Source organism: Galeopterus variegatus, unplaced genomic scaffold (assembly GCF_000696425.1).
Source record: "Galeopterus variegatus unplaced genomic scaffold, G_variegatus-3.0.2 Scaffold2620, whole genome shotgun sequence".
Lineage (NCBI taxonomy): Eukaryota > Metazoa > Chordata > Mammalia > Dermoptera > Cynocephalidae > Galeopterus > Galeopterus variegatus.
The window spans coordinates 18,159-40,053 of NW_007728731.1; the positions used below are offsets into that span (position 1 = coordinate 18,159).

The 21,895-nt window shown below is 33.1% G+C and overlaps 1 protein-coding gene across 2 annotated transcripts; it reads right to left on the minus strand.

Annotated features, from left to right (window-relative positions):
• Nucleotides 1–1,646: 1,646 nt before the first annotated feature.
• On the minus strand, nucleotides 1,647–10,684 carry LOC103598471 (sperm-specific antigen 2 homolog). 2 transcript variants are annotated; one of them, XM_008582468.1, is made up of 6 exons: nucleotides 10,611–10,684; nucleotides 10,406–10,533; nucleotides 9,835–9,985; nucleotides 8,675–8,740; nucleotides 7,517–7,981; nucleotides 1,647–1,760 (listed from the first exon to the last, which is right to left on the minus strand). In XM_008582468.1, the coding sequence occupies exons 1-6, from the start codon at nucleotides 10,680–10,682 to the stop codon at nucleotides 1,656–1,658; spliced, it is 987 nt and encodes a 328-aa protein (XP_008580690.1). In that variant the 5' UTR covers nucleotides 10,683–10,684; the 3' UTR covers nucleotides 1,647–1,655. The 2 variants fall into 2 exon arrangements, with proteins under 2 accessions (XP_008580690.1, XP_008580691.1); XM_008582469.1 differs by having other exon boundaries at nucleotides 10,406–10,521; nucleotides 10,611–10,628.
• Nucleotides 10,685–21,895: the final 11,211 nt, after the last annotated feature.

A 21,895-nucleotide genomic window follows, 5' to 3' on the forward strand; every position in this document is an offset into this window, starting at 1 on the left:
CCCATTATTTTGACAATACCCTACTAGTTAGTCTAAAAGACAGAAGAAACATCTCCTTATAATAAAGAAGTCTGGACAATGCAAAAAGTACATAGTGTTTAACATAAGGCACATTTCTGAAAGAAAACTACTACATAAGCTATAATAAAGTAACATTTGTCTGGGGTAAAGCAACAAGGCTTACAGTGTAAGAACATTAAGTAGTTGTAGGTAACCTCATATAATTCTATCCTACTGCTATTAGTAACCTCCTCAAGAATTAAGAGCAATTTTTTACAACAGAACAGTTTTTCTTCTTGGAAGTGACACTAATTAAAAGCAGTGGAGGGAAAATCATTGGTTGCTTCAAGCTCTCAAAAAATGAATCAGTTATTGCACAGTAAATACCTCATAGAGGTCAGTGTTTTAAGAAGCTAGTCTGAAGAAATATGTTGTAAGTTAGTTAAGTCTGGAAGTCTTCAAGTTTTAGAATTAATTCTACGTAGGGAATGAATCGGAAAATACTGACATACAAATAAATATTAAGCTTTTCAAACTGTTATGAGTACAGTTTTGATAGTTTAGAAAAGAAAGTCAGCAAAGTGCCTAAGTTTCTATGTATGTTTTAAAAAGATATGCGTAGAAGAAATACACCTTATACACTGTATACAGTAGCCCTGCTCAGCAGCAAGTATCTTCTAAAGCATAAATAACACCTCCACCAGTGTATATCATTGGTAACTCCGATATTACATAGCTAACAGGATCCATGCCAACCTTAAAAAAGAAAGAGAAGTCAACATTAAACATCTTTCAAATACTATCATTAAAGATTCTTTGAAAGGGAGATGAGAATTTTCTCTCTCTACATATCTATCTAATCTTCCAATGATCTCTATACATCTCTATACATCTGTACATAAAAGAGTTAATTCTTTTATCCCTTGCTTTGAAAAAAAAATCCTATTAGTTACTTTATGACATAGTTTATCAAAATAATTTTCCTACTTTTTACAGCTGAAATTATATATCATACTTTTCAAATTACATTTTTGTCTTATATTTTATTGAATAGGTATTTTTTAGTTCTACTAAAGTATTATTATACTTAAGTATATTATTCCTTTCTGCATTCCCCACATATTACTATTTATATATATTTTATAAAATATAACTAGGGCTAGGAAATAAAAGTAATTCACTTTAATAAGGAAAATACATTTTTTTTTTTTATAAATTATTAGAAATGGAACTATGGGATATATTTCTTTAAAAGACAAAAATAATTAGGAGAGATACTAATAATGTGATTAGTTCTCAAGATTTTGTTCCATAAGTTGTACATCTAAAATACTATTATAATCAATGCTAACAAAATAAGATACAAGTTTGAAGGTCCAATTCCAGGATTTATTTACTATAATGAAATTTCAGTAAAATGACCCTATATACATAATTTCTTGAAGGTGAGTATTATGGAATTTGACTTGCTTACACTTCAAATGGGGCTGTGTGAGATATTCACACTATGGAATAACATATTATATATATTCTTAAAATCAAAATTTAGCTAGAGAAACAGACCTGGGTACTAAGAAAACAAAAAATTAAAAACCAAGAACTATTTACATTTAACTAAACAAAGAAATTCAGAAAAAATTACCTATAATTTCCATTTAATGACTATCTTGCTTAGAATTAGATGCTTTACTTGAAGATACTGCAGCCAAAAGTCCACTTACAATTTCCCGTCTGATTTCCCCAACAATTGACTCTTTAATCTAGAATGGAAAAAGAGAAAAAAGCATTTAACAATATAACTGTAATCCATTTTTGTGTGTTTTCAGAGAATCATACCATTTAATTCCTGCCATCAACTAAACCAAAGAGAAAACTATAACCCTCACGTGAACCTCCATGCTATATAGAGAAGGAGCAGGGAACTGAATCCATCTATGCTCAAACCCAAATTAGACTCTGAGGTCTAGGCTAGCATTTCGCAGCTAACTGCATTATAAAATATCACAATTCTTAAGTTGAGAACATCAAAAAACGTTATTTCATAGATTAGAAAACTTCTGGTACATAATTTACCTCATGACATAAAACAACCTGGAAGGACTGATTTAATGTTACATTCATGTTTATGTTCTTTATTATCTACCTTTGTAAGGTAATCAGCAGTTGCTTAAAAAAAAAACCCATTAGTGGCAAAATAATATATAAACATATTACCTGTTTATACCAAGTGAAAGCAAAGTATCTAAAGAAGTGATATATTGTTCTAACCTAACATTCACATTTTAAATGGAAAGAGGAAATTATCACTTAGTACAATTTATTTTAAAACATGAAAACCATCCTCAAAACAACCATAAACTCTAAAGAAATAAATTTTTCTTTAGCTGGATGGTATGTCTGTCACCTGTCTGAAGCTTTTGCTTCAGACAAGGATTATACATCTCATTTTATTGTTGGAAACAGCAAGCAGACCTGGGGCAATGACAGTTCCATCAGGATTTTCTTCTCCAGATGTCCAAACACTACATATGCCTATCCCTGCCTTTTCTCTCTAATGATATAGTATCACCTCCAAATAGCCCTTTGCAAAGGCTTTAAATGTGTATTTCCTGAAATAAACTGATAATGCCTTCCCAAATTAGCACTCGAAATACACTTGATCAGCTTTTAAAAAGTCCACAGCTTCCTGTCAGCCTGATCTATTTCCTAAGATGTTCCTAAGTACATCTCGAACTCAACTGAATTCTTTCCAAAAATGGTTCTGTATTAATGTTATGCAAAATCGGTACACAATACATAGATTTATATATAGTTATTCACAGAAACAAAATGCTCTTTAGCTACCAACCATCTGTACTGGAATATACTTAAATAAATAGTATAAGCTTTTTCATTTTACTTTCTATCAATATTTCTAAACTTTAAACAGCATCAAAATTTTTTGCAGTTCACAGCACTTCAGATTCATTTTTTAATGAATGTGTTGGGTACAAATATTATGAAAACCAGAACTTCTTAGCCACAGTATATAAACACAAATACAATTTGCTGAATCAGAACCACTTTAAATCTATATTTACAAGATAAAGCGTAATAGTCTTTCCAGTCCAATGCAACATGGCAATTTTATTATATCTCATCGTTCTTCATCATTCAAAAAACAAACTAGCCAGAAAGCATTCTTTACAAACCAAAATTGTGTGCACACCAACCTCTTTTGGGAGTACAGACATTACTGGAGTAAAACATAAAGAATCTCTACAGTTAAGCATGTTATAATCTAGAAGGAAAGAAAATGAATATTGTTTCATAAAATATTAAAGGGAAAATAATTTATTAATTCACTAATGACATAAGAACAGAGTAAGTTTTGAAAAATGAGAGACTAATACAGCCTAGAAGAGGGAAAAATTTTTATTCTCAGAGAATGACAGACTTTAGATAGTAAGGCATGAAAAGTAAGAACAATTTCAGATGATAGTGGAGACAGAAAACTTTGTAGCAAGAGTATGTTGGATGAGAGGGAGTAGAACGGAGCCTAACTGACAAGACAGTTCCTTCTAGGGAGCTGAAGGAAATCAGAATAGGAAGGGTGACGTAAAATGGAAAGTGTACTGTGAGCTACTACAGGGAGGGGATCAGGTCTCATTTATCAGTGTATGCCAGCATAAATTAAGTGCTCGATAAGTGTTGTAATGAATCAATCAATGAGAGTGTGAGAGAGCACAAGAGTGAGAGACAATATCAGACAAAAAAAGGAAGATAAAGTAGAAAAATAAAGGACTATAGACAGACTAGCACTGAAAATAACAAAATACCTTTATAATTTATTGAAAGAAGAAATGTATGGACAAATAAACCAGTTCTAAAGTCTCACATGCTACAGAGAGGGTGGAAGGATTAAAGTAACTGGAAACAGTTTCGGGCCACTGATCACATACATCACAGATGACTTGGGCAAATTCTAAGACAAAGTACTTTTTTCCTACAACAATGTACACAATCTACACAGAAAATGGGTGTCTTTAATCTGATGAAAGTTTAGTTACTGAATGACTGTATTAAATATTTGTCTGAAAGGACTTTCTTTCAATGCTCCCTTTCAAAAGGAAAAAAAAAAAAAGAATTCTACTGTATTAACACATTATAAACAAAAACACTCTATTTAAAAACCTCATTTGTGGTGCAAGACAGAAACAAAGACCTGACAGATACCATTGTTTTCATGTGCCCATGAGTGCAATAAGAAAACTTCCCTGAAAGTGCCAGCCAAACATGCTTAATCCTCACCTGCAAAACTGTTCAGCTCAAGATTAAATCTTGCCTTACTGAATGGTGCTTTGTTAGTGGGGTTAGGGGCTCAGAATTTATTGGGAAGACAGAATCTAATTCAATTTTCTTGACAGCTGATACACTAAGCTTAAAAGAAAATTAGAATTTAGTACCATAATATAAGCAAAAAGATCACCAACTTAAAATGAACAGAATAAAGACTGATCTGAATTTTAAATATTTTGTAAACAAACTAATGAAAACCACTGTAATTGAGCTAAGATGATATTAATACAAATTATTTTTTATAATTATAACTTGCTGTTAGACTAATCTGTCTATTAATATTCTTTTAAAGTACTTCAAAAGAGTTGTTTTCTTAAGTACATCAATATCCCCCTTATGCCTTGTTTGATCTACATATTTTGCTTGGTAAGTCCTTCTCTGTAGAGAGGAAAAGAGTAAATGTTAAGACCAATATCCTCCAAACTAAGACAAATTCTGAACTAAGTTGTTTCTAATTAACAGGTTTAGCAATAAATTCTGAAAAATTCTTCAACATTTTTCTTGCATGTCTGAAAATTACAAAATATTTCATATTTAATGGGAAGGTCTTGTAAATGATGAACTAATTCTCTAGGACCAGGACAGCATAATGGGATGACTGAATTTTCTTTACGTTCTATTGGCCGAAGAATTAATGTCCAGGTCTAACATGAACGCTTGATTCCTACGAAACTGCTTACAGCATATATTAGGCCATTACAACTTTAAAAATGAGGATTCAAGTGATCATTAAGAAAGTATTTGTGCCAAATGATCAACATAAAGTTTTCAAGGAAAACTTTCAAATCAAAGCAAGCTAAGGGGAACAGAAACACATTTGTATAAAAAAAAAAAGTTACCTTGAAGCCTACTTCATCAGTTAGGATATAGTATGGCGAAGAACAATTACCTAATTTCATTCAAAAATTGTATTTTGATATAAAACATAATTAGGAATGGATTACTAATCACAGACAGACCTGACTGAGTAGAGTGGGTGTACAGAGTTTGCTAAACATTAGCCAGTCACAACCAACTTACAAAAATAATTACATGTGTAGGACAATTTATAGAATTAAGACTTTTTAAACTTTTTGTTAGTACATTCATGTCACGAAAATAAATTACAGACATGTACTTGTCTACTATAGCACTTAAAATGTGAATTTGTTTCAACATAATTGAAATATTAGGAAACAACTTGTGTAAAATGCAATTTTTACATTTGCTTATGTGCAATTTCATCCACGAGAAACATTATGTGAACACAGATAATGGAATTCAGCTGAACCTAGAAACACAAAATACAAAATGCACACACCTTAAATATCTACCAGCTATCTCAGTTCTCTGCATGTTACAAGCCACACCTACCCACACATGGTATTAGAATTCTGTCAGATTTCAGTTCCCCCTCCTTCCACTCCTTCACAGTAACTCACAAGCTGCATCCCTTCCAAAGCCCAATTCCACAAGAAAACTTCAGGTGTGTTTCAACATAAAGTACCCTATTTATTATAGTGTTTACGTATTTCTTAACCATTTAATATACATCAAACTGTGCTGCTTATTTTATTAGGTTTCTAGCTTTTGTCTTTTTAATATGTCACTGACAAAGTTTTGAGTATTGTGCCTCTAATCCTATTTTCCCCATAAGCCCTGTGGTTTTTATTGCATGAGTTTGCACAGTAGAGATTTTTGAGAATACATATATTACAGCAGAACTGACTGTATTTATTTTTAATGTTCTTCTCAAGCTACCATCGTGCAGTTATAAATGAAGGTACCTAATATACATGAACTAATCCCTGGACCCAGAGGAGCAATGGCTCAGTGGAGGGAAGATTCTTGTCTGTTTGTCACCATTCCTGACCTATAACCACTAGAAATGTGTTCTACGTTACAAATTCATCCTAAAAATATATTAGGTTCAAATTGCTAAATTTATTGGAAATATGCAGTTTAAAAATAGGAAGCCACTGACCCTAATTTCTCTGGATCATTTTGACCTTTCCTATATCTAAATTATTAGTTCTTGAATACTTTATACTAAATGCTTTTCTGTGCAATTTTTTAATTGTCTCTTGAATTATTGTTTACCTTCTTACCATAATTTAAGCTTAAGGCTTTCATGTCTTATATGTATTGTTCTTTATACTTCACAGAGCAGATACAAAGTGTTTTTTTTTTTTTTTTTTTTTTTTTTTACATGTATAGGATATTCTTCTTTTTAACTAATGGAAAGAATGAAAGATCTTTCCTTATCATGGGTTTTAGTAACTTGTTTGGAAAGAACTATGTACAATTATGTTTTTTCCTTAGAGTTACTTTAAAGAATTCTTAAAGCAAGGGAAAGAAAAACAATATATTTTCTTAAGAAAGAGAAAAAACATATTCAACATGTACAATTTTTATCCTATGCACTCTACTGGATTTTGCAAACAAAAGGACAGTGTGATTTGAGAAAAGGGAAAAAAATAAAAAGCCATCATAAACGTATATCTATGGGACTCTCACTTTTAAAATAATGTATACTATTCCTTCTTATTACCTGATCTCAGTGTTAAGGACAGTTATTTTACTAATTTTCTCAATTAATCTTTGATCTTTGATTACTAACCTTCCTAATATTTTGCAGTCCCTTTGGTAACCTAAACTATGGTCAATGCTTCAGGTTCTGACACTGGTATGATCCAGGGTAAACCCTCTTTGCATATTGTATTTCAATCTTTGAACAACTCATAATTTTCACTCTTCTCCACTCACCAAACCAAATATATCAAATTCTTTATACTCATTAAAATCACAAACACCATTTTCTCATGTCCACTGAAATTGTAAAATGAGTTTTTAATACTGGAAAAGTTCTAAATTCTAATCCTGATTTTAGAGATGTAGAAAGGAGAGATACAAAGAGTTAGTCACATGTTTATTTTGAACCCTACAAAACACCTTTTCACCACAGTGAATACAGACAATTGCAATTATTTCACACTGGAGCATGGAATTTGCAGAAATGCCATTACAAACATATCTTAATAGACATGAACTGGAGCAATGAGAAAGTTAATTTAAAAGCTCCCTGAAAATTACCAAATATAGTGAATCAAAAGAATATCTTATAAACAATTAATCTTCAAATAAAACCTTTTCTGACACATATCTCCAAATAAATTAATTAAGCAAATACTTTACCCACCTCCCGTATGACTTGCTGCAACTCATCTTGCTCCACATTTTTATGCATTTCCTCAGCAGCTGGCATCGATGGGAGTTGTCCACGCCCTTCTTCCACCTCAGATTTAGGTCCTACAACCTCTGAGGCTTCTTCCACTGCTCCAACTTCCTCAGAACTTTCCAAATTCAGAGTTGTCTGCACAGAGCCTGTTCTAGAAGGAGCAGTTTGCGTTAGGGCCACTGATGCTCGGAATACTTTCTTACTTGCCACGAACTTGGTTTTGGGTTTGCCCACTGAGTCACTAGAAGGTACTCCAGTTCTCCTATTAGCATGAGAAGGACCAGAACATACAGAGGATGACTCTGATGTTGCCTGGGAGAAAACAGATTCTGAGCTTTCTCCAGGAGGAATTTCAAATCCCATTTCTCCAAATCCCAGGCCCAGTTGAGACTTCAGGTAAGACTGTTCCTGCATCAGTTCAGTAACCTGGAAATCAGAAAAACTGTTATTCTTCTCTCTCGAGATTAAGATTGGTAGTTAAAAAGGTTAAAATGCTAGCTGTGATTACTGCCAAAAATCACAAGACTTGTAAAGTCATCACTGTATTTCATTAATTTAGTAACTATTCAATTTCATCTGCAAAAACAGCTAGGAAAATTTTACTTCATAATGATCGAGTAATAAAATGAGTAACCAGAATACTTAGTGGTATGAAATTCTACTTGTTACCACAAGAGTGTCCAAATTACTTGTAAGGAGTGACCAGTGAAAAACAAAATAGTTACTCATATTATTTGTGCTCCCAAATGAACCGATTTTTCTATAATATAATAAAAATCAGAATTTTGCTCAAAAAGTAGTCATATCTAACTACCTAAAGGACCTGGGATCAGACTGTGAAAGCACATTTCCCTGGAGTATAAATTGAATAGTCCTTATGGTGCCTTATCTCCTGTAGGTCATAAAGATAAATCACTTTGCAATTAAGCTGGCTTTCTAGTGGCGTAAGATGGCAATGGACTTTCAGAAGTACCAAATTCACTTCTAATCAATTTAACTAACTAATCAAATTCTGTATTTAAAACAAACATACATTTAATCTACTCTAGAAAAAAATGTGTATGTATAAAAACATTATATCATTCCCTTCCCCAGTGATTTAAAAGAAGAGAGGCTTACTGGTTCCATTACATTCAACGGAGAAGGGCATGACAAGTTATCAGCACTTCTACTGCCATACATTCCCTGAAAAGGTAACAACAATATATATGTATACGAACGTACATATTTTTTCAAATTGCAAGTGTCTTATAATAAAATTAACGGGCTAATTATTGCCGTGAGGCATCCCTTTACATCACAAAGGTCATCCTCAACTGTCACTGAGTCCTATAAAATGTGTTACCGTAACTGAAAGTTGATACCACAAGATGCATAGGAGATGTTCTGATCCTCTGCTGTCACCAACACACATTTCTCAGAATGACAGATCAAAACCATGGGAAAATATATTCATTAATGCTATGGAATATTCCTATTCTATGCTATACATATATGTGCGTGTATACACACACTCTCTACTCTACTCCATATACGTGCATATATACGTATGTGCATATATTCATCTATTTATGTTTAACAAAATCAAATATGTTATTAAAGTAACAAAGAAAAATTCACTATTTCAACATTTCAAAGCAACATACTCTACAATTTCAAAGATATTGACAGAAATATTAACAGAACTGTTATTTCAAATGTCATGGAAAGGAGCATGAGAAGTATGAAAAGTGGTACAAAATAAAGACAATGTTTCTTTTTATTTTCTTGGTTGTATACATGTTTTCTATCTAAACATCTGATTCCTTAAAAAACATAAAGAATGGAAAAGAATCAAAAATAAAGGAAAAGCTCAAAAGGAACAATTATTAATCTAAAGGCGAGAAAAGGGAAAATAAGACTGAGTGAAATATATGGGTTCTTTGTAGATACACGCAAACTTAAATTAAAATTTTAATTCAAATTAAAATTTAGTCTCACGTTAATAATTCACTATCATTTTTCCTTTAAAAACCCTAAACTTTTGTATTGATCCTTATTCTTTCCTATTATTAAAAATTATCTTTATAATTTTTCAACATATTTCTAAATATACTATTTAAAATAATTGTCACAACTTATACATTCAAATAATTTGTGGAAAAGCTCCTTAAATATTCTGCATGCTTCTAATGCCATTAAGATAAATGACTTAAAATGAAAGAACTTGTCCTAAATTATGTGGAACTTCATAAGTAAATGCTTCATAAAAACTACTGACAAGCCTCAAAGTAGCATACCACCAGTGCTGAGGAGCGGAAGGGTGAAGACCCCCGCCCAGCACGAAGCTGCTCCTCCAGTCCCAGCAGGCGTTCCTCCAGCTGCAGTTCCAGGTCCTGGAGTTCCATTCGGACTGAATTTCTCAAACTCTGGAGCTGGTCAACTTCATACCTACCAATATGGTGAAAGGTACAACGTTTAAAAACCGTTTGGGGATTCCTATTCACAACTCTTTTAACAACCACTATAACCTAACAGAAGGCACTGAAATTTCAAGTTCTATAAATTAGCACAATATCAACTACAATAGGTATAACCACTAAGACAATCGGTCTTTCTTCCGCTATCTTCTCTCACAAATATCCCAAACACTAAAAAACAGGTTACAATCACCATTCCTTAATATACTGAAGGCACAGAAGTTTACTTAATAAAACACTATGTTTGCCTAACTTTATCTACACTGGTTCACAATACAGATATAGGGTACACAGCAATAAAAATAAAACCTAGTTTAAAAACATGTAAGTTGAAAAGGCTTCTTTGAATGAAACACTTTTTGAGTTATGTTAAGACGAAACAAACTTTTACCTTTCCTCCTCAGTCATATGATGATAAACCATGGTTTGCTGACGCAGCATAGCCAATTCTAAATCCATCATTTGTGTTCTGAACAAATTCAGGCTCCGCCTCATTACTTGGAGCTCCTGAAAAGTATTCTAAAAGGCAATATAACAAAATTATGCTTCTAAATCATACAAATTATTTTGTAACAAAAACTTAACTAAGAACTTACTTCATAAAGAGGTAGAACAGATGATTTCTGAGTACTATACGGAGCAGCAGCAAGATCAGTTCCTCTCATCATGGGGTACTTCAAAAAAGCAAAAGGATGATTAAAGAAAATCAATGAAAGTGACTACTTCCAACTTTTCGGAAGAGTTAAAAAGGCAGAATTTTGGGGCTACATATTATTCTCTTGAGGTAAAAACAAAAATAAAAACCAACCTTCACATGAGAGTACTTCAAAAAGTTCATGAAAAGATTTGTATTATCTTTTAATTCTATTTTCCCATGAACTTTTTGAAGGACCCTCATATTGTAAGCAGGAACTAAAGTAATCAGTCTCCAACAACATACCTATTCTAGCTGTTCCAGGTTTCAGCCAATATATTTGGGAGAAGGAAGAAGCAAAGGAACAGGTACAGTTCATATCTATGTCTTATAGGACTCCCCTCTTGCCTTCGAAGGTAGAAATACAAAAACAAAACTCAAAAATGTAGATTCAATTGCAAATGTCATCATGAGACTGCATTGACTTGGAGAGAAAGAGTGGCAGCCAATAACCACACTCTTTCTTAAGCATGTGAGCATCTGCTCTGTACCATTGTTTCAGACAGTGAGATAAAAATGTAAAAGTATTCCTAGCCTTCCAGTGTTCTCACAGAGTAAGGAAGAAGAAAAGAGAAATCTTTAAAAATTATAACATTGGGGGAGGGGAGTTCTGTGATGGAAACAAACCAAAATTCAGACTAGGTAAGCTTTCCCAACAGTGGTGACACCTCAGCTGAACCTCAACAGTAAACAGGACTCAGTCATGCAAAGAAAGGCAGGGGTGGGCATTCCAGGTTTTAAAAAAAGTAGCACATGCAGATACCTAAGAATGCACAACTATCTAGAGACCTGTATGCAGTCCACTCCTCATCCAATTCATTAAAATATGGCTGGTCTTGTACTGTTGGTGTAACAAGGTCTTCACCAAATGGTGTGACTGTTGTCTCACTGTCACAACTATCAGCACTACTCCCCATGGCTTGCAAGGACTCCTGAACCTGTGAGAGGAAAGCAGGTGGAAAGATGAATACAAGTAAGAAATATTACTAACGAAATATCACACTGATATGATGCTTTTCTACTTTTATAGTCTCCCACCTTGGTGTGGCCCTGGTTCTGCTCAAAACTGCTGTTATTGCCCTTTATCAGCCACCACAACCACTCACTCCCCACTTCCTTGTAAAGATTATTTCAGACTTTCACTATTTTCCTTAAATTCCTTTCCAACACCCTACTCCTCTTCTTTCAATTCATGACACTGACTCACAGAGAAAATGAACAAAAATGTCTTTCCAGTCTTCCCCAATACCTACAAACTTCCCGAAACTCTCCCCATCATTCCCTCCTTCTCTCCATTCTGAAAGGAAATTGTCCCCTTTTTCAAAGCTAATCTTTCCAACCTGTGCTTCTGATCACATCTTCTCTAGGACTAGAGTATTACTCCAGTTTCATTCCACATTTTTCTGGATCAAATTCTCTTTCTCTTAGAGTTCCTTCCCTTAGTCAAACAACTTCCCTAAGTCATTCCCAATGTTAAAAAGACAAAAAAAAAACTACCACCTCCACCCTTAAGCCGTCATCTTTAAAAAAAAAAAAAAGAGCAGTCAACATCCCTGTCTTCTCTTCCTCACATGGATTTGCTCTCTGATCCTGCTTGTGCCTCACTGACTCCATCAGGACCACTTTCCTGATGTCACAAGCCACACTCTCACTCTGATGGCCAACTTTTCTGTTCACCTGATTACTCTTTCTGAGCCTCCCTAGATATATCTCTTGTCTGTTTATCCCTTAAATGCTATATTCCTAAAGGCTGTCTTGGGGGTTCTCTTTTTCTCATCCCAATTTTCTTTAAAATTTGCTTATAGATGTTTTAAATACTTTTTGTGTGCATTCTGTATACTCACATATGGATTTAAAAAGCTTCTTGATGGTAAAGATATACCTGTTTTCTGGATTATTTAACACAGTCTAGCATAAAAGTCAGTATAACATTCAGCAAGCTAAGAATCCATACTTAATGTTAGTTATTGAATAAGCAAAACAATTATTATAAAATACTGAAATACAATGATGGCAAAAAATAAGAAAAACAACAGACCAAACAGTTTAATGAGCAAAATAATCTGTTTACTGGTGGTCCAAAAATTAAAAAGGAAAAGCTTTTTTGTTTCATATTTGGTCAGAGAAAGATGAAGAATTAGTGAAATCTAATATTTGTAGTCAAATGCTTTGATAACATCTATATCCCAGAGGCAGTTTTATCCTGCCATTTAAAAATAAAGATTAAACAAATTCAGCCTTAAAATATATAGTTATTGAAAAATCACCTTAAAATGACGTTAATCATAGTGCCTATAATAGAAAATTTTACCTGAAGATGATTAAGGGAGAGGCAGTCTGTCGAATCTTCAGCAAAACCACTGCTATCAGAATGCTGACTTGCAGTACGTAAGAGATGATCTATCAATAAAAAAACGTAGTTATACAAAACCGCTAAATAAGACTTTAATGAGAGCAATATTACTACAAATATATGATTCCTATCAGATATAAGATACACACATGAATTCCTTCTTAGAAATGTACACATTACTTATGCAAAACTGTGGCTTTGAAGCATGGTAAGTAACTCCAATTCAAACAAAAACTGAATCAGATCTTCTATCAAAAATTCTCAGTACTGAGTTGCTAATTAGCCTCTAGTTATAATGTATTTTGGTGAATCAAATTAATGTCTTATCCTTAGAAGACAACTGGCTGAAAGAGAAGATGATGCTAACCAAAATCGAAGTACAAAAGTAAACCATTTGTATTGTGTAAATATGTAAAAATATTTAAGAGGTGAAATTAGAGGTATTATTAAAAGGAATCAGATGTATAGTATGCAAAAATTTCTATTATCTCCCTAATAAGAAAATAAGAATACAAATAAGGCTAATAAATAATTTGAAATGCAAGAATACTTAAATGTCTCTGATGTTTCAAATGACGTGAACATTGGTAAGTTATGAAACAGTTCTTTCATAACAATTACATGAATCTCAGTCAAATAGCTTCAACTAGTACATAATATTGTTTATCTTGTAAAATCCTTCTTTTTATTTTTCTGTATTGGAACTCTAACTCCTGGTTAGTACAACCTAAAAAAGTGTTTTAAGTAAGTAAAAAAGCCAACTAATAACAGCAAGCATAATCACATTCCATCCACACAAGTAGCACAATGGGAGAGACGTTAGTTATTACATTTACTAAGGGAGATGCTTCATGAGAAAACAAAGTTCCTCAGAATTTCAAAAGCAACAGGCTAAATAAAGTATATTTACCAAATCCACATTCATTTAAGATTTGAACCACATAAAGAAAGCACTAGATAACACGATTGAATAAAATCCAAAATCTATTAAAGTTCATCTGATTTTGAAAAATATACCACTTTGCTTCAGTTTCCATGAAGTAATTTTTTCCCATCAAAAATTTAGAATAAATAGTATGGCTGGTTAGCTCAGTTGGTTAGAGCATGGTGTTATAACACCAAGGTCAAGGGTTCAGATCCCCATACAGGCCAGCCACCAAAAAAAAAAAAAAAAAAATTAGAATAATTCTCTAGTATTGTTTTGATATTAACAAAACTGCATAATGAAATATAATGAACTACTCCATATCCTTGATAAGTCTAAGTAAACTGGAATAATCATGAAAATGAATTGCAAAATGCTATTAACATCCATCCTAATATAATTAGGCATTATATTAACTGAGAAAATCCTTATCATCTTATGTCATAGCAGTTATCACTGTAATTATGCATTTGTATGTCTTTTTAATTTTTTTTTTTTTTTCCGTGTCCGGCAACGGATCACAACCCTCAGTGTCGCGCCCATACCGGACCAGGACCGGCAATGGGATTGCAGCCCTCGGTGTTGCGCCCGCACCTCGCTTAGCCAGTGAGCGGGAACCGGTCTGTATGTGGGATCCGAATCCTCGGCGGGAGCGCCACCACGCTCCCAAGCAGCGCACAGTAGCAGTGCGCCACTGGGCCAGCCCGTCTTTTTAATTTTTAAAATAGATTGTAAGCCTTCTGAAAGCAGGAACCTTATTTACTCTTCTTTGCATTGCAGTACCTAGAAGAAGACAATAAATAATGCTTGCTGAACCAATCAATGATAACTGTTACCTTAAAGCAACAATAGAATTAGGCCCTCACGTAAATGATTTACAAGTGGAATTGCCTCTCTGGTTGGGCAAAAGGCAGCTGCCAGAGAGCCCAGGGAAGACAGAGTAAGCTGCTCTGACTTGGGTTCTCTCTGCTGAGATTTGTTCTACCTACAGCAGCACACTGTTTGTGCTGAGTTCACCCCACAGCTGTTCAGCCATGCTGGAGTTCACGTAGATCAGGTCAGAATATCAATTGCAGATGTTGGACAGTAGAAAGAACAAGGAGGCCTGAGTTCAAGTTCCTGCTTAGTTTCAGTATCGTTAATTTAAGCAATAACTTCTCTCCTCTGCAAAACGGGATAATAATACTTCTATCTATCTTACAGGGCTACTTCAGGAAGTAAGTAGAAGGCAGGTGAAAATTTGTAACCTATAAATCACATTCAAAGTTCTTTAATCAGACATTTCTATTTCAAAAAAAAAAAAAACAAAACAGTTCTCCACTGAAAAAGATGGAACTAAAAAGATTTAGATCAGTCCTTAAGATATAAGGTATTATTTCTAATTAAAAAATAGGACATTACAGGAAACAATGAAGTGAGCAAAAAACAAAATCGAGAAACTTTATTTGTCCAGTATCATAAAGAAACAAAGCAGAACACATGTATATTCTCTGCTAAAGAAAGTATTATGTGTCTTCTGCAATAAGATGTTGGACTTCACTCAACGTTAAGTACCGAATCTTAGCTTGTGAAATGAGTTTAGTCACTAAACCTCTTTGGGCTTCAGTACATAAATCCCAAACTGGATTAGAGATTGTGATTGTGACAAGTTTAACTTCAAAATTCCTACTACTAAATTACTATATGTACTTTTACTAAACTTGTGAAATGAATATATTACCAGTGATTCTGCAATTATGATCAATCTAAGATACTTACATAGCACATTATCAAAAATTTGATAGGCTACCTTCCAAAATGACTAAAACACTATGTTATTTTTTCTCCCTCTCTCTCATGTACACACACACACACACACAAAACCATTTTACTGTTGATTTATAAAAATCTGATTCATAAGAATGTTAGCATTTTTGCTTATGCCACCAGAAATAAGAGACCTAGTATTGACAAAAAGAAAAAACCCAGATGTGAACAGAAACCACATTCCATATTTCCTACCACAGGGAGCTTGCTCTCGAAACATCTTAAAGTAATTTTACTGTTTTTTATCCTCCCTTTGACACATAGCAAGCTGCTTTTTCCAATGCATCCCTTGTCTACACATCTAAAGAAAAAACTGCCTGGTGGCCATGAACTCAGCTCAGAAACACATACATATATTTATGAACTTATAAGACAAAGAAATTAAATAGGAAAGTTCGTTTTGTGTCTAACCAGAACTATGGTGACGTAATAAAAGTGGAGTTCATTTCTTAGTACCATATTGCAATAAAAGAAAAATTATATGCAAATTGTCTCTTATGAAGTAATTTCAGAGATCAGGAGGGGACAAACATGTAATTTCCTATTCTAGGAACATACAAATGAATCTTTGTTTTAAAAAAAACCAGGGTGGTTCAGCATGTGTAAAGTTTTAAAAATAAACAGTCCTACCTTCAGTGGTCATTTTTAACTTCTTCCTCTCTTCTTTTCTCTAAATCTCAAAAGCTTTGTAAATTTAAAAATCAGACTTTTTTTCTCATTGCAAGTCAAAAGTGAAAGGAATGGATTCAAAGATTCTTTAGTCAATAATTAATAATTCAAGAGAAGAACGTTATCTACAGTCATTCACCTTTGATCCATAGTTTGAATTTAATTTAACTAGGTTTAACTTTTTACTGAGATAATGGTGTTTTTTTTTTTGCTGGAAGCATATCATATCTTGTATCCAGGACCTATATTTAAGTAATAATGAAAACCTAGAGACAGATAATACAAGTATATTTTTCAATCATAACAATGTAAAAAGTAGCCATAATCTATTGCTCTTTCTGTCATTTCTCATCGAGCCCTTATGCAGAACTTACAAATATTTAGAGCACACACAATTGTGTAATGAGGTCATTACAGGATAAGCAAACTAATTAGAATTTAAGAGCACAAAAAGTTTTCAATACAAAAAATTCTATAACCGAACAATAATGAAACATGCCTACCTGTGTTCTTACTCTTCTCTTTACACTTACACGTACTACAAATACTGATACATAAAACTTCCTTTCCAAACCAACTGATAACACCTTGGTAATATGCTTAGAAACTAGTGGATTTTGGTCTCCTTACCTCTTTTAGACTTGGTAAGACCTAGCTGGTAAGCAGCTGGAACATGAGGCACTTCTCCCTCTGTACTTTGAACCTAAAGGAGAATTTTGAACAGTTAAAGCTGAAAGAACCTATGGCAAAGAAGAACAACCTCTTGATAACCATTTATTTAATAAATTAATCTAATCAGAAGTGCACCAAAGCACTATATATTTAAATTTAAAGACATCTTATCTCAAAATTATTAGAATGTCCCAGAACTCAATTTTCTGATCTATTTTCCAATTAACAATAGCATTCAAGTTTATAGCTACCAAAGAAAAATAACTGCATGTATAAACAACTTCATTAAAAAAAACAGTTGCTGTTAAATGAAAAACAAATCTATAAGAAAAACCATTCAAGTTTATAGCTACCAAAGAAAAATAACTGCATGTATAAACAACTTCATTAAAAAAACAGTTGCTGTTAAATGAAAAACAAATCTATAAGAAAATGTTTTTCTCTGTAAACTTCAAAGTAGGGTCAATCCCAGGAGAAACACTAATACACTTATTGCAACAGACCATGACTGATACACAGTTGAGGCAATAGTCTTGCACCTCTGAAAATGGAACATTATGCTCCTATTGCAAAATTTTCTAAAATCTGACAAATTTTCAGGTATCAAAAAATCGATCATGTGTAAGATCGCTTTGTCCTGATATAAATGTTCTTTCAAGACATAACTTGGGAGTTGTAGGTGGAAAAGCAGGTTCCATCACATTACTAAAATATTGAAAGAACTTCATCAAAAATTCTCCCTGAAAACTCTGTTCAAGGAAGGTATCAACTCCATAAAAGTTGTCCTGCACTTTTTTTTCTACCCGCACAACTACATAACTTAAGAATTTTCAGATCCATAATCACCACTCTCACCAAGCAAATACTCTATTCTAACATAACTAACTCTACATCAAGATTAAAGATTGGGTGTGTGGGGGGCAGTGTACTACTTTCCATCACTTTACCCTGAAATGATTAGTACTTAGGTAGTATATACATCTGAGTAAAGTAGGCTAACATAAGAGTTTTCAACCTTGAACAAATGGGAAAGCAAATTGCAAACAGGTTTTAGGTAGAACTCTGGTAGTTCTGAGCTAAGAATCTATTCAAGAATAAGAAATATTCCACAGGAATAAGAGTGGAATAACTAATGTGAAGAAAAGCCCAAAGATTAAAGATATTATTACCCAAATTAAAAATTGCTCTGATTTGTGATATCTTTGTTCTACACAGTTCTGTGAACCCAAGTTGATGAATCTTTTGAAAATCAAAAGCACACTCGTCATTCAAAACCATCACCTGTAAATCTGATATACAAAATAGGTTCTACTATTCTTTGTTATTATTTAAAAATTATAAAATATTCTTCAAAACACCAGACATAAGTTCAACAGGAAAGCCATTGTTTTGTGTGCAAGGGAACAAAATGCATTTTCTTTTTATATTCAACAAAAGGTCTATTATTAGCCTCTTTTCAGGCCCAGCCTATTTCAAAGAGTTTTCTGTGAAGTAAATATCAACCAGATCAAAAAATTATAACAGAAATCCAAATGACTCTTCCTTTATGCTCTAGGAATCTCATTTTAGGGACAGCATTATGACATGTCAACATATAATCTCTCACTTTTAAAGGTAGAATTACCATATTCTATTTCCCTAGATTTATACAACTAATCACAAAATAACATAATTTTAATGAATATGTATTCTAAGTGTACCATCTTTCAGATGTTAATCTATGGCAAAAAAATCTACTCTTTCTCCTTTCACTACAAACTCCATAATTAATTGCAACAAAGGGGCACTTAAAAAACAAAAAAGCTGATATGGTCATATTTTACTATAAAACTACTACTGTCAGTATCATTCTTCTCACTCAGCAAAATCATAGTACCCACTTGCTGAAGAGAGAAACAGACATGCTAGTGATAATGGGTAAATTTCTTAGCTTATTATGTTTTATTATTGGTCACAATTGTGCAAAAGAAAGCAGCTGAATTTGAGATGGTACACCACAGAAAATTATTAAGCAAATGTAGACCTTAGATTTATGTAGCAGTATTTTCCATATTCAATGGTTTCAAACACTGAGTAGAACTCTGGTCATTTGCTACAGGTGGACCTTCACTAAATTAACAAGAATGGCCAAATATAACTGAATTGAGCAATGGGTGATGGGTGTTCACTATACTAGTTTTTTAAAAAATCTTTGGGTAAGTTTGAAACTTTTCATAATAAAAATAGGAAAAAAAATTAACAAGAATGGCCAAATATAACTGAATTGAGCAATGGGTGATGGGTGTTCACTATACTAATTTTTTAAAAAATCTTTGGGTAAGTTTGAAACTTTTCATAATAAAAATAGGAAAAAAACCAAAAAACCCAATAAATCAAATGATAGAATCACTTGGTCTCTGTGTTTTGGGATTTAAAGATGTATGAAAACAGCTTTAGAGTAGCCCACACATTTAGGTTACTTTATTTAAAAAATGTTTTAATAAAACAAAGACTATACGTTACTGAATCAATGTCTGGCTAACACGACAGACACCTACTTTGGTTTCTTGAGAGCTGTCATGTTTATCTTGACTAAGATGCAGCTTAGTTACAATACTACTGTACTGTGCTCTACAGAACAGCAATATGTGGATGTTCTAACTCAAATAACCCTTTCTTCAAGGTTTAAAGAGACACTATATAGCTCTTGTCATTGTATAGACAATGTATAATAATTTAAAAAGAAAATCTAAACAAGAGCTTTAGAAATTACAATTCTAATTTTTAATGACAACTCAAAACAAATTCAAAGGAATGCATTATTTTCCAAAGTAGTAGTATGGGTCTGTGCATCAGATGACTTGAGTTCTTGTCCAATGACTGACCCTATCAACGAATCTGACAATCGGCAAGTTGCATGGTAAAGTAGCAGGTCTGTAAAAAGAACAAGTCTTGTTCATGCCACTTAAAATTATCAGTTATCTTAACAGCAACATAAAGATTAAAACTCCTACTTTACAAGTACTTCGGATGATCAAACATGAATGTAAATGAAGTACTTTGAAATACTAAGCAGTAAAGATATACAAACGGAGATCCTTCTCTGCCACCCTCTGATACCCCTGCCCCTCTCCTCCTGTGAGGCACTGGTATCAAAGGGAATATTACATCCCTCAGAAAGATGGTGGAGAACCACTGCTGTAAAGTAATACCAAATGTTTGAGGGGGGATGAGATGGGGAATGCTTCCTCCTCTAAACAGAGAAAACCAGAAAATGAATTTAAAAAATCCCTATCTGTGCTAGTTCATGATACTATAATCACTTGTAAGTTTTACCTTAAAAGAAAAAAAAAAAAAAAACCTCTCAAGTATACATACGTGCAGAGTTTATTTTTACTGTCACGGAAATCCTTTTTTTTAAAAAAAAGTCAGGTCTTTTAGATAAATAGCAAATAACCAAACTTGGTGATCAACTGGGCTTTGAAGTAACAAATATCTGTGCATATGTCATGTGTTAGAGTTCATATTCTAGTGTAGACTTACGCTCAAAAAACATACAGTTAAATTTGGAAGACCAAAGGAATAACTTCACTATCTGGCAAATGTCTGAATGATTTGGGATTATTTTAACTCAAACCGATAATTATAACAGAAAAGAATCCTGAATCTTAAGAGCTAAAAATAGGGAATGAGGTACGTTACTTATATNTGGAGAACCACTGCTGTAAAGTAATACCAAATGTTTGAGGGGGGATGAGATGGGGAATGCTTCCTCCTCTAAACAGAGAAAACCAGAAAATGAATTTAAAAAATCCCTATCTGTGCTAGTTCATGATACTATAATCACTTGTAAGTTTTACCTTAAAAGAAAAAAAAAAAAAAACCTCTCAAGTATACATACGTGCAGAGTTTATTTTTACTGTCACGGAAATCCTTTTTTTTAAAAAAAAGTCAGGTCTTTTAGATAAATAGCAAATAACCAAACTTGGTGATCAACTGGGCTTTGAAGTAACAAATATCTGTGCATATGTCATGTGTTAGAGTTCATATTCTAGTGTAGACTTACGCTCAAAAAACATACAGTTAAATTTGGAAGACCAAAGGAATAACTTCACTATCTGGCAAATGTCTGAATGATTTGGGATTATTTTAACTCAAACCAATAATTATAACAGAAAAGAATCCTGAATCTTAAGAGCTAAAAATAGGGAATGAGGTACGTTAGTTATATCAACAGTAAGTACAAAGAAGGATTAGAAACAGTTACTAAAATAATGCATACATCCAAATAGTGATTATATTTAAATAAAATTAATTTATAGAGCAAGATCGCACAACAAACTGTTTACAGAAATACACAGATAAAAGTCTCCTTCCTCTAACACTTAAGCATAAAGTGATGAACAAGATGAACAAATGCTTATTAAACAGGATCATTTTGGTTTACCTGGAATTCTTCATATTACTAATCTATGGCTCCAGAGAGTTACAATGATATATTCGAAATAAGCCATTCAAGAACACAAGAATTATCCAAGCAAGTCATTAAGAATCACAAAACTCAAGTCTAGGGTTTTACAACTTTCAGATACACTAAAACATTTAAAATAGTCTACAACACTTTTTATAAGGCAGGCTGACTTTTAATAGAAAATAGCCTCTGGCTTTTTTTTTTTTTTTATAAAAACACAAGAAATAGCTACTTTCATCTCCACGGCCTGGGTCGGTCTAGTCATCTACTTAAGCTCTCTGTACATTTACATATTTCCTGTCTTTGCTTCTG

Bases quoted from the DNA above. Each gene is read 5' to 3' on its own strand.
- LOC103598471 (XM_008582468.1), bottom strand. From the start codon at position 10,682: ATGATGAGAGGAACTGATCTTGCTGCTGCTCCGTATAGTACTCAGAAA. The intron at 9,986-10,405 runs GTAAAAGTTTGT...CCATATTGGTAG, and splicing joins CATATGACTGAGGAGGAAAG to GTATGAAGTTGACCAGCTCC. The intron at 1,761-7,516 runs GTGGGTAAAGTA...TTTCCATTCTAG, and splicing joins TGCAGCAAGTCATACGGGAG to ATTAAAGAGTCAATTGTTGG.